This window comes from Gavialis gangeticus, unplaced genomic scaffold (assembly GCF_001723915.1).
Source record: "Gavialis gangeticus isolate Ggan-Ray unplaced genomic scaffold, GavGan_comp1, whole genome shotgun sequence".
Taxonomy (NCBI): domain Eukaryota; kingdom Metazoa; phylum Chordata; order Crocodylia; family Gavialidae; genus Gavialis; species Gavialis gangeticus.
Genome location: NW_017728992.1, coordinates 67,331,361 through 67,342,886, shown reverse-complemented (window position 1 = coordinate 67,342,886; position 11,526 = coordinate 67,331,361). Strand labels below are relative to the sequence as shown.

General features: G+C 44.8%; 1 protein-coding gene across 1 annotated transcript in view; it reads left to right on the top strand.

Moving 5' to 3' along the window:
• Positions 1–6,758, top strand: part of LOC109302428 (putative 2-hydroxyacid dehydrogenase SAR2389) — a 16,526-nt gene extending 9,768 nt beyond the window's left edge. Inside the window, 6 exon segments of the mRNA XM_019523979.1 lie at positions 210–291; positions 294–593; positions 2,312–2,483; positions 5,071–5,249; positions 5,883–5,979; positions 6,389–6,758. Coding sequence (XP_019379524.1) covers positions 213–291; positions 294–593; positions 2,312–2,483; positions 5,071–5,249; positions 5,883–5,979; positions 6,389–6,542 — 981 coding nt within the window. The 5' untranslated portion in view covers positions 210–212 and the 3' untranslated portion in view covers positions 6,543–6,758.
• The last annotated feature ends 4,768 nt before the right edge of the window (positions 6,759–11,526 follow it).

Sequence of the window (11,526 nt, the reverse complement as noted above, 5' to 3'; positions counted from 1 at the left end):
CCCCCCCCCCCCCCCCCCCCCCAGGGATGAGGGCTTGTTACAACTACCTACAGAATAGTGCAGCAACAGATTTTCAGAAGAAATAAGATTGATATAGTTTGGACTTTAAACTAGAAAATGGTTGCATAACAGCCCTGTTGAACTGCTTGAAACAAAACACATGGGGAAATGTTACTTATGAAAACACTGCTTTTTCATCCCTTTTCTAGGTCATGGAAGAGAAGGAGCTGCCTTATGTGTTGACAGACACTATAGGAGGGCCACATGGAGTATATTTGGAGCACATGGAGTTCTGAAGAAATATTTTAACCTTGTTGCCATGAAGGAATTTCTTGAAAACCAAAAATGTCTTGGTGAAAAAATCAAAGCTATTTATATATGGTGGCAAAAGCCAGCTGTTAACCAGGAGCTGCTCCAGAGCCTTCCTAACTTAAAGATCATAGCAAACTTTGGAGCAGGAGTGGATCACTTGGACTTGAAACTGATCTGTAGCTTTGGAGTGAAAGTGACCAACACTCCGTTTGCTGTGTCTAATGCCACTGCAGACCTGGGCATGGCTTTAATGCTAGCATCTTCCAGGAGATTGGTAGAAGGTAACAATTTATATTGTTTGGTATTTTTTTTAAATATAAAATGACTTCTTAGAAGTTGTTATATAAAATATATGTTAATGCAAAATTAAGGGTAAAATGTGTGTGCACAAAAAGTAAGGTATGGAGAAAAATGAAGGTAAATATCTCACAGGCCCCTGGCGCACGTTCATTTAAAGGTGCCATGGGATCTGCTTCCTGGGTTGTACTAAATTTAGTTAAGGGGTGGGATGAATGGAAATGAAATGACTGGTGAGACTATTCCATTTTTCCTTTGTTTTTTATATACCTTTTTACACTTCTCTTCTGTATGTCTTACATGGTTGTAGTGTAAATATTTACCAATTACCTTTTACGGTGGTCATTTTCCTGTTAGGCTGCCATCTGCATCCTGAAGTCTCAAAATGCTAAACCACATCCTCTTAACTTTTTTACTGAGATAGATTAGATTATAAAAAGGTCACCCTAAACTGTGACCCACTTGCTTTCCTTTTAGTTAGCTGTATTAGTTATGTCAGGGCACAAAATGATATTGCTTATGCTAAGCATTTTGCTAAGGTGGCTTTCAGATCTATACCTGATCCCAACAATCACAACTTCTACCATGCCACACGTGTGGGAAGAGGTACGATTATGGGATCGGGGATCAGATCTGAATCATACCCTTTCTACTTGTCAGTGCAGGGGGAGCTCAGATTCATGATCCTGGTCTGGCAAGCCAGGTGCCCACAGATCTGGGTCCAGGGCTGATGATTAGCAGGGATGATTTCAGACCCCAGTGCAGTCCCGTCCTGGCATCAACAATCAGCTGATTGTCAGCCTGGGCCCCAGACCTGCCACATATTTAACTTAAGGCACCATACAAACCAGCCATAAAAATGATTGTACATAGAATATTGTCATGGCTGATTTGCCATTTTATGACACCTTAAATTGGGTGCGCATATAACACCTTTGCCATTTATGCTGTGATTTAACATGTAAATTGTAGCATAAATGTAATGTGTAGAGGGGGCCATAAGAACTTTACCTACACATGTGATGTATACAATTCCCAAACAAAAATACGCTCCCTTTTCCACCCACCCAAAGGATTAGGATTTATCTCCTAAAGCTTTTCAGGGAGCAATGAACTCTGCCTCTAAGACTGATATCAACTGGTTCCCCAGCAGCTGGTATTCCCTGCTCTGTGTCTCTTCTCTCTGCTGCCTTTTGTATATCTGCAGGAGAGCCTGGTGGCAGCCAAGTATCCTGGAGCCTCCAGGAAATGGAGAATCTTTGGTTCCACTGGGAGTCCTACAGTGGTACTAGTACCTATATTTCATCAACTATGCTATATAGTGTCCACAGCATCTCACAGATGCGGCTTAGCTTCTAATGACCAGCCATACTGAATAGAAGCTACATTGGCTCAGGTATAAGTTGAAGGGTTGACAGTATTTACAGAGCCCAGGAAGGCTGGCAGTTTTGTTTTGAACGTGAAATGGAGGTTAAGTCTAGTGTCTCATTCCATTCCCTTACTTTCTCCCAGTAGGAGTTGGAGATTTATACTGTCATGAGCATGTAATTAAGTCAAGAGCCCTGCCTGTCAATGCAACATCATGTTTTATGGTCAAAAGGTGGTCCTATACTCCCATGGTAGCTTATGACCAAAAGTAGAGTTATATGGAAGCTTGGAACAGTACTACTCCTCACATAATATTTGTTTTTATTTTTTTTAGGATGTCAGATTGCAGTTTCCCCAGACACTGAGCAGTTTGCTGCTGACTGGCTGAGAGAGGATGTCACTGGGGCTACCCTTGGGATCATTGGAATGGGCAGGATTGGCTATAAAGTGGCCAAGCGGGCCAAAGCCTTTGAAATGAAAATTCTGTATCACAACAGGAACCAGAGGTGAAAGTGCACCTGCTTTTCAAGATTACCTGTAGCTCTCATTATCAAATATTTTTCTTGTCCGGAGTGGGATGAGGATTTAGTGACATGATATCAGCAGCATTGTTGTTTAGGCCCTTTTTGATTATTTGTGATTTTAATTCTAAGCAGTGAGAAACAGTTCTGACTTGTTTTATTTTATGTTCAATTTAGGGCCAAAGCAGAAAGGAATAGAAATGTGCATGAACTGCTGTTCTTCCTATAAATCAGAGGTTCACAAACCTTTTCAGAATAGACCACACCTTAATAGAGTGTGAAAAGGGGAGATGGTTCAGTCAGTGCATAGCATGAGACCTGAATAGAAGCAGCTGGTTTGACCCTGAGGCAGCTAAAAATAAAGAAATCAGTAGCACGTGACCTGCTAGTGCTCTGTGGATCAACTGTGGTCTATAGACCACTTATGGAAACTTTCCCTAATATAAATAGCATAAATCCCCTCCTTGCATTGTGCCTGCACCTATATTGCAGACACGGAAAATGAAACTTGTTTGAGATGGGAAGATATTCATGTCAGAGCCAGAAGCTGTGATGACCAGTGTATCTATTTATTACTTCTGCATTGTAGTGTTGGGGCCTCGTGCTTGGCACTATACAGATATTCAGCAAATGACAGTCCTTGCCTTAAAGAACTTAGTGTCTAAAAGATGAGACATAATTGTGGATGCTGGTAAATGACACAGTGAGACACTGGCAACCTTCCGGACATCTCTAGTATCCCCAAAAAGGGTCCCTGGCTGCAGTCTCTTTCATCAGAATTGCCTTTGTTCAATGGTTTGCTTTTGTTTATCTCCTCTTTTCATTTCTTACTTTGTTACTTCCATACACTAAGTTTTATCCTAGCTAGGAAACTTCACAAGGAAGCTGGTATCATAGCTCTTGGAAGAGAACAACTTTTGAGGCTCTTTAGAACAGTGCAGTTTGCTGTGGGTCAGGCACTAACTCCACAGACTGGCAAAAGGCAATCAGGAGTCATAGTAGACATGATATCTTTTATTAGACCAATAAGACTTTTGCAAAAAAATCTCTTTAATTACAAGCTTTCAGGCACAAACACCCTTCATCAGGCACTGGGGAAAAGTTTGTAAAAGTTCCTCTGGGTAGAAATTAAATTTCATATTTCTATTGACTCCTCTGTGAAATCCTTTGAAATATGAACTTTCATATCTACCCAAAAGAACTTTTACAATATTTTCTCCAATGCCATACAATGAGAGGCTGAGAGATATGGGTGTATTCAGCCTGGAAAAGAGAAGACTCAGAGAGAACTTGAGAGAGCCTAAAGGGTGTATATCAGGGACTGGGAAAATGTCTGTTCACCAGGGCTCCCCAGGGGAAGACTAGGACCAATGGTCATAAATTGCTAGCAGACCACTTTAGATTACAGTAGATGTAAGGAAAAACTTCTTTACAACTCAAGTATCTAGGGTCTGGAATAGACTTCTGCCAGAGGTGGTATAATCACCTACTCTGGGTATCTTAAAAAAATGCCTGGATGCTCATCTTGCTGGGGTCATCTGACCCCAGTAGTCTTTTCTGCCCAAGCACAGGGGGGCTGGACCTGATGATATTGAGAGATCCTTTCCAGCCCCTAACATCTATGGTGGTCTTTCTGAGTTTTTTGCAACAGAATTGCTCTATTTGTCTGTAGTTAAAAAAACGAGTGAAAGCTAAGAGCTGGCATTTTCTGAGGGGTCTTGAGTCTAAAAAGGTTGAGAAGCAGTTAGAAAGCCGGGGTTCCCAAACTGTGGTACATGTGCCCCTGGGGGTACGCAAGACATCTCTGGGGAATATGCAGGAGAAATTGTGTAACGGCAGATTTAATTTTCATTAGAATAACTGGCATTTAAGGGGTTACAATATAAACTATATGCTGGTAGGGGTATACATGGGCAGCTGGTAAATCTGGAAGGGGGTACGCAATAAGAAAGTTTGAGAGCCTCTGAGGTAGAGGATACTTATGTGACCCCTTACTGAACAGCAAATAAGTTATTGACCAATTATTCACACTTTGGGAGAGCAAGGGAATAAAGATGTGTTTTGTAATGCAGATTTGAACCAGGGATGTGAATGGTTAAACGTTTCAATGTTTAACTGTATCATATGCTGATAACCAGTACTACCTTACTGGTTATCATTTAGTGCCAGGCTGGGAGTAGTCCAGCAGGAATGGGGGGAAGGGAAGCGGCACAGTGCCCCTAAAGGTGGCAGGGCTGGCAGGGAGGAGGGAGGGAGTAGCGGGTACTTGTACCTCGTATGGTAGGGAAGTGGTAGGAGAGCAGCAAGGGGCCCAATCTTTCTTGTGGAGTCATAATAGCCCTGGCCCTTTCCCTGCTGTCACCCTGAGGCACACATGTACCTGTTACTGGCAATAAGCTGGGCCAGGGCTCTGCAGACCCCAGTGCAGCCACTTGCAGCCCCTGCCCCTGGGTAGCTGATAACATTAGGGGAGTTTAAATTGGTACTTAATTAATTAGTATTTACATCCCTAGTTTGAAACTCCTCCAGTATTTGCTGTTTACCATTGGAATTGAATTTTACTTTCCCTCAGAAAGGAGGAAGAGGAGCAGGCTGTTGGTGCTTGTTTCTGTGACAAAATGGAAGACTTGCTCCAGCAGTCAGATTTTGTGATGCTTGTTGTGAACCTGACACCTCAGATGCACAAACTGATTGGGAAAAGAGAACTAGAGCTGATGAAACCCACTGCTACTTTCATTAACATCTGCAGAGGTAGGGTACAGGATAACTGTTTGCCAAATGCAACTCTCTTTTAAATTTAAGTCTCTGGAAAAAAATCAACCCCTAATGCCAGGTAGAATTTTTCTGTAAAATTTCTGTCTATAGCCCTGATTCAGCAAAGTGCTTAAAACTCATTCATAAATTGAATCATATAGGTACTCCTGTTAGAATACAGTGGAAATTTGCATGCTTAAAATTAAGTACGGCTGTAAGTGCTTTGGGAAATTATGGATAGGATTATTATGGTTAAAGTAATTCATAGATTTAAATGGTCTGTAGAATCATGGCTAATAGCAGCAGTTTTTCTTCCAGGAGTTTGGGGTAATAGGCACAGCAGGAAGGTTAAATTGTTCTATCACCTTTGACCAAACAGTTAAAAAATGACTTCTGAAGCTTACTCTGTTAAAGACAGATTCATCCAATACGCAAAATTTATGTATCATCTATTTAAAAAGCACTTTTCTCATCTAGAACCTTGGAATTTTAGTATAAAACCTTTTATTTGTAATTTTATTGCCAAATTTTAGAATCGGTACTTTTTCTGACAAAGGTGGAAATAGATTGATATATTAAAATGTACATTACAGCATTTTTTATTTAGTAGATTTTGTTCCTGTAATCTAGGGCCAGTGACTGATCAAGATGCACTGGTGGAAGCACTTCAGAATAAAGTTATCAAGGCTGCTGCACTGGATGTGACTTACCCTGAACCTCTGCCAAGGTAGAAAATAGTCAGATCAGTAGTCAAATAGTGGGTGAATACAAAGTTTGAAATAAGTAAGTCTGTGAGTATTCACATGAATGAGAAGCTGCATCATATTTTATTAATATTAATATATTGAGCCCATTTAAATCAACGGGACTGCCTATATACACAGATTTGGCAGGATTAGCAACCTAGACCCCAAGGCAACAGTCCTTTTAAATAAACACAATTTATGTAAACTTCTTCAGGAATGTTGCTGCCTAAAAGCTGTAGGATCAGGATTGGAGTATAGCAGTTAAGTCCACTCTGTATATGCTTTAACCAAGCAATAATTATATATTAAAATGTAACAATAATAATAATGAAAAGAACTAATACAAGCTTGAGTTTCATCTCTAATGTTCCTATTTTTCTTTTTTTCCAGAGATCATCCTTTGTTAAAATTGAAGAACATTATAATTACTCCTCACATTGGAACTGCTACTAAACAGGCACGGTGGCTCATGATGAAGAGTGTGGTTGAAAATATATTTTCTGCTCTTAATGGTCTTCCTATCCCTAATGAAGTATTTCCTTAATATGACTTCTATTTGGCAATAGCTAATGTTTATATTAATAAAAGGAAATACTAATTTGAATCTTACATATATAATTAGATTATGCGTGTTAAACAATAACATGTAGAAGTAAAATATTTGGTTTTAAGTTTATTTTGATTTAACTATAAAAAATTCTTCATGAAAATCATGGAGTACTTCATCCTAAGCTTAACATGAATGAGTAACTTGGCTGCATGCCTGCTGAGTCTAGATTTCAGTGAGCTTTATTGTGATTGCATCCTTCAAGTTGCCCTACAGCATTCTAGCACAACAGACAAATGAAAACAACTTCACCCACAGTAAGGCAATCTGTATTGTAGTGCTTTTCACAGAGAAGGATACATTCTACAGCAATATGTAGCCTGTTGTTTTTAATAAATGGTTAGACTTGGCAATGCTTATAACTTATCCTAAGGGTCAGTACTTGGGATATGTCACCCAAGGAACAATACATAGAAGGAAACATGGCTGAGTACAGTATTAGCGTACACAATACAATCTCTGGTACAGCAGCAGTGGATATGTAGCTTATCAACATAAGGAACATTTTGCCCATTTCATTAAACCACGTGTGGACGCATCAAAAGCTGTACATAAATTGTGTCTACAGGGGGGATTTTTGTGGCATAGGCGTTCAGATTAAGGTTGTGGTGCTAGAAACAAAACTATGCAGGCCAGGCCTGAACTGGCACTCCAGACTTCCTCTGCAGATCACCTTTGCTACAGTTTCATTCTTTTCTTTTTTAGATGGTTCAGTTCCATTGATTAATGCCTGAGGGCATCATAAAGCAAAGGCTTTGCCTGTTTTACATCCCTCCCCATTGATCAGGACTATGGTAGGAAAGGAGCACACCATCAGTGCCTATTCTCCTTTGTCCCCAAGATGCTAATCCTACATCAGGATAAGGGCACATTCTAGCCCCTCCCTTTATTCCCTTGCATATGCATGTAGGGTGTCCCGGGACCTGCGGAAGCCAGGAAAACTTACTGGGAGAGCAGGACGCCGCAAGGGAGGAAGAGCCCGCGCTGCTCGTTAGCCACGTCTATGTACAGCTGCAGCCAGCAGCTGACTGTGACATCAAACACCGGCCGGGAGATTTAAAAATGGCGGCCGCCGCTCCGGAGTCGGCGGAGGACAAGAGGAACAAACAGCGGGCAAAGAGGTCCCTGCCGTTAGCCCAGCTGGACAGGAGCTGCCAAGCCGAAGAGCTGGAGTGTCCAGTGGCCGGGAGAAGAGGCGGGACAGCCGGATCCCCAGCGGAGAGAGCCTGCGGCGCCAGAGCAGGGGAACAACAGGGGATCAAGATCACTCAGGAAGATCCCGAGCTGCATGAAGTAAGTGCCGTGGCAGGGGGCGCGGGAAGTGCCGAAGAGGAGGGTGAGGCCGAAGACGCACCGGGCTGGAGAGAAAGTTCGGGGCAGGATCGCCACCTAGAATAGAAGGCTTCGACTGAGGAATCAAGGGGACAGTGCTGTACACCCATCCAGGAGACATCACTCCTGGGCAACAACATAGGGGCACGGGTGGTAGGTCGGGGAGGTACGCCTTGTAGAGGGATCACTGTGAAGAAGCACGCAGATGAGGGTTCAGGTGACAAATCGGTGGTGGGAAGTATCCCTTGTAATGGGGCTGGGATATCTACGCAGGTGAGGAAGGAGTCTGTAGGCACATAACTGAGTCAGTGCAGGGAAGTGGAGACCACAGGTGGCGTGAGGCCGGGGTGTAGGGGTGGCTGGAGCCCCGTGTGTAACCAACGAAGCCAACCCGGGACACCGAGGGACTGGTGAACTGGCCCCGCCCCACTGGGATAACAGCAAAGTCGTGGCAGGCGAGAAGCAGGGTTGGTGAAGCGGGGAAGACAACCAAACTGCAGTAACACCAATGCCCGGTGCAGAGGGTGGTCACCCAAACGGGGAGCTAAACTACTAGTAGGGATCTACGAAGGCCCGTTGGGGACATAGGGCAAGTGACAGATGCACTTTTTAGGTGTTCTTAAGTATTCTCTAAGTCTAGTTAAATAACGATCTTTCTAGGTGCTACTGAAATTCACCCATGTCTGAGATGAAATTCAGTGCAAATGGTCATTAGTAGTGAGCGTAGCCATGTTGTTGTATCGTTGATGGTCTGTACATCAGTAAGACAGCAATCCCTTCCTTTCCTGGCAGCACCAAGCTCACTGTGTGGTGGGTATTATTTCTATTGTGACAAGTACATAGGTGCCCGCTGTGCTAAGTCAGTGGTTTTCAATCTTTTTAGAATCAAGGCACTCATTGGAAAATATAAGCTCCTAGCTTTTGACTATAGAAAAATAATACAACAATTCTTCTGTACCAAAGAACTCAGAAAGATCACAAGAGGTCAGAATGTTTTTTGATAGTATGGATTCCTCTTCAAAATCTCTGGGCTTATTTTGTGAATTGTGTTTGCACCCCTAACAGCACTAATATCGCATATTAACCTTAAAAGGATCTTGCAGCACCTGGGTTGAGAATCACAGCTTTGTCTGAGACAACTCTGGTTGTCTTCTTCCCAGGAGGAGGCCTCAGTTGTTCTGAGTCATGACTGATACAATATTTCTGGGAAGGGAAAGTAAATATCAAGTCTTCAAGTGTTTCCTGCCCACCTAGAGAACAGTGTTACTGCTGTTTGGAGTCAGCAGCTTAACTTCCCTTTCACATAAAAGTGAGAAATAGGTGGAGAGTAAGTGTAGGGAAACTCAGTTCATATTTGACCTGGATAGGACCACAACAGGTTAGAATGAAATCTCTGGCTGGAACCAGATGTGCAGGCATGCGTGGTCTGTGGTGCTGCAGACCTCTTTGTAGTGCCACAAACTGCACACTGTGTGTGCCCTGTGCTACAAATTTTGCTACTGGGAAATCCCAGTAATAAAAAAAAATGCTGCAAAAAAGTGGTGCGGCACACACAGGAGCGTGTGCTGGCAGACACGGAGGCTCGGTCTTCCTGGGAGATGCTCTAGCTGCTGGCCAGAGTGTCTCCCCTCCTCTAGTTCCACCCTGGCTCCTCCAGCAGGCGGGGGCAGAACTAGAAGAACCAAGGAAATGGCAGTTTCTCCAAAGCAGGGCACTTCATCCTGCACCAAAGCTCATGTGGTGCAGGGGTGTGTGCCATAGGTGCCAAGTACGTGGGGGCCCCCAGGGCCCTGGCTTCCCTTGGGAAGGGGCAGTCCCCAAAATGGGAACATCAAATCCCAGTACTGGGCTTCATGACACCAGGACAGCATTCGTCCTTGATTTCCAGTATTGTGCAAGGATCTGGGTTTTCCGTTCATCATGGAAAAATGCAGGAAATGGTGTGTTTCCTCTTGCAGGCTGGCAGAGTTCCAGCCTGCAAGGGGTGCCACATGCATGTGTGCACATGCACATATGGACATGGCCAAGAATATAGCTCTACTCAGTGTGGAGAGCAGTTCCCCCAGCTGCCTGCAGGTAAAAGTCTAGGAGGGGCAGATTGAGGCTTCCATGGTGAGGGTGGGAGGGAGGAAGGCAGGGGTTGGGTCTGAGGGCGCTGCCCAGCCGGGGTAGTTCATGGGAGCTGGGGTAGGAAGTGGGAAAGACCCATGGCTCATCCAGGGGACCAGGGGGCAGGGAATGGCTACCTGCTGCTCTGCACACTCCTGGGGAGGGCTATGAGGGGGGAGGCACTGGCCCCCCAGATTTTTGCACAGGGCCAATGTGGGTTGCCTGCTGCCCACTGCAGGCTCAGAGCTCCCTGCCCTGCTGCCCTCCCCCTGGAAGCCCCGCACCAGCTGTGCCACTGTGGCATGCAGGGATGCATTCCCTGGGTTTATCCTGTGAATCATGTTTGTACATCTAACAGTGCTAATTTTGTGTGGCACCTTGCTAGCACCCGTGAAGGGATTTCAAGACACCCCAGGGTGCCATGGCCTTCTGCTTGAGAATCACTGTGCTAAGCAACGTACAAACACACAATAAAAAAACTGGGTCTTGCCCCAAAGCCCTTACAATCTAGTTGTCAGAGCTTCAAAGGGGTGTTTCTCCTTTGAGTTGGGTGGACTGGGTCAGAATGGAGGAACAAGTTGAATTCATGTCCAAGGGTCCCTGCTGCTGTCCTGCCCAAGTGAGAGATGGGGGCTGGGGGCTACGATGGCTGTACACGTGCTGACTTTGGCTTGCTCAGGCTAAAAGCAGAGTACTCTACTCATCTGGGTCTGAGATTTGATTCCCATCCAAACAGGTGAGGGACAATTGTAAGAAGATAAAAGACACCATACTGGGTCAGATGAACGATCCACCTAGCCCAAGAGCCTGACAGGGCCAAGAGCAGATGCTACAGGGGGAGAACATAGAACTGGGTCTCTCTAGACCAGCAGTTCTCACCCTGCTTTGTACCAGGGGCAGCGAGGTGTGGGATACGGGGCCCCCCAAGCAGCCCTTTGCAGGCTGGAATGCTGTCAGGCTGCAAGCGAGGGTTTCCCACGTTTTTCGCCTTGAAAGAAGAATTCGTTTTGAAAGTCTCCTTTCCTATGTTCTTGCAACCCACTTTCAGGTGGTGACCCACGGGTTGAGAAACACAGCTCTAGGGTGATCTAGCTATGCTTTCCTTGGCAGCCTTCAGTCTTTATCCTTGAGATCCCCCCCCCCCAAAAAATAAAAATAAAAAAAAGAAATCAGCTGAGGCAAAGAGATAATTCAGCTACTTCACACGAGGAACGCAAAACGCAAACACTCTTGGTTCAGAGGTGAGACCTTTTATTAGGCTCCTGTTTCTTTTATCTCTTTTATGAGCTAGAATACATTTTCTTCGCTGCTTCGTACGCACTTCCTGCGGGACAAGGGGCCTGGGGCGAGCCCAGACCCCCCGATCCAAGCCAAGCCGAGCTCTCTCTCTGGCAGAGCAGAGGAAGCGGCGCGGAGCGGGGGCGGGCCCGTCGTGCCCGCAGGGGGCGCTGCGCCGGCTCTCAGCGGCTGTCGGCGGGCG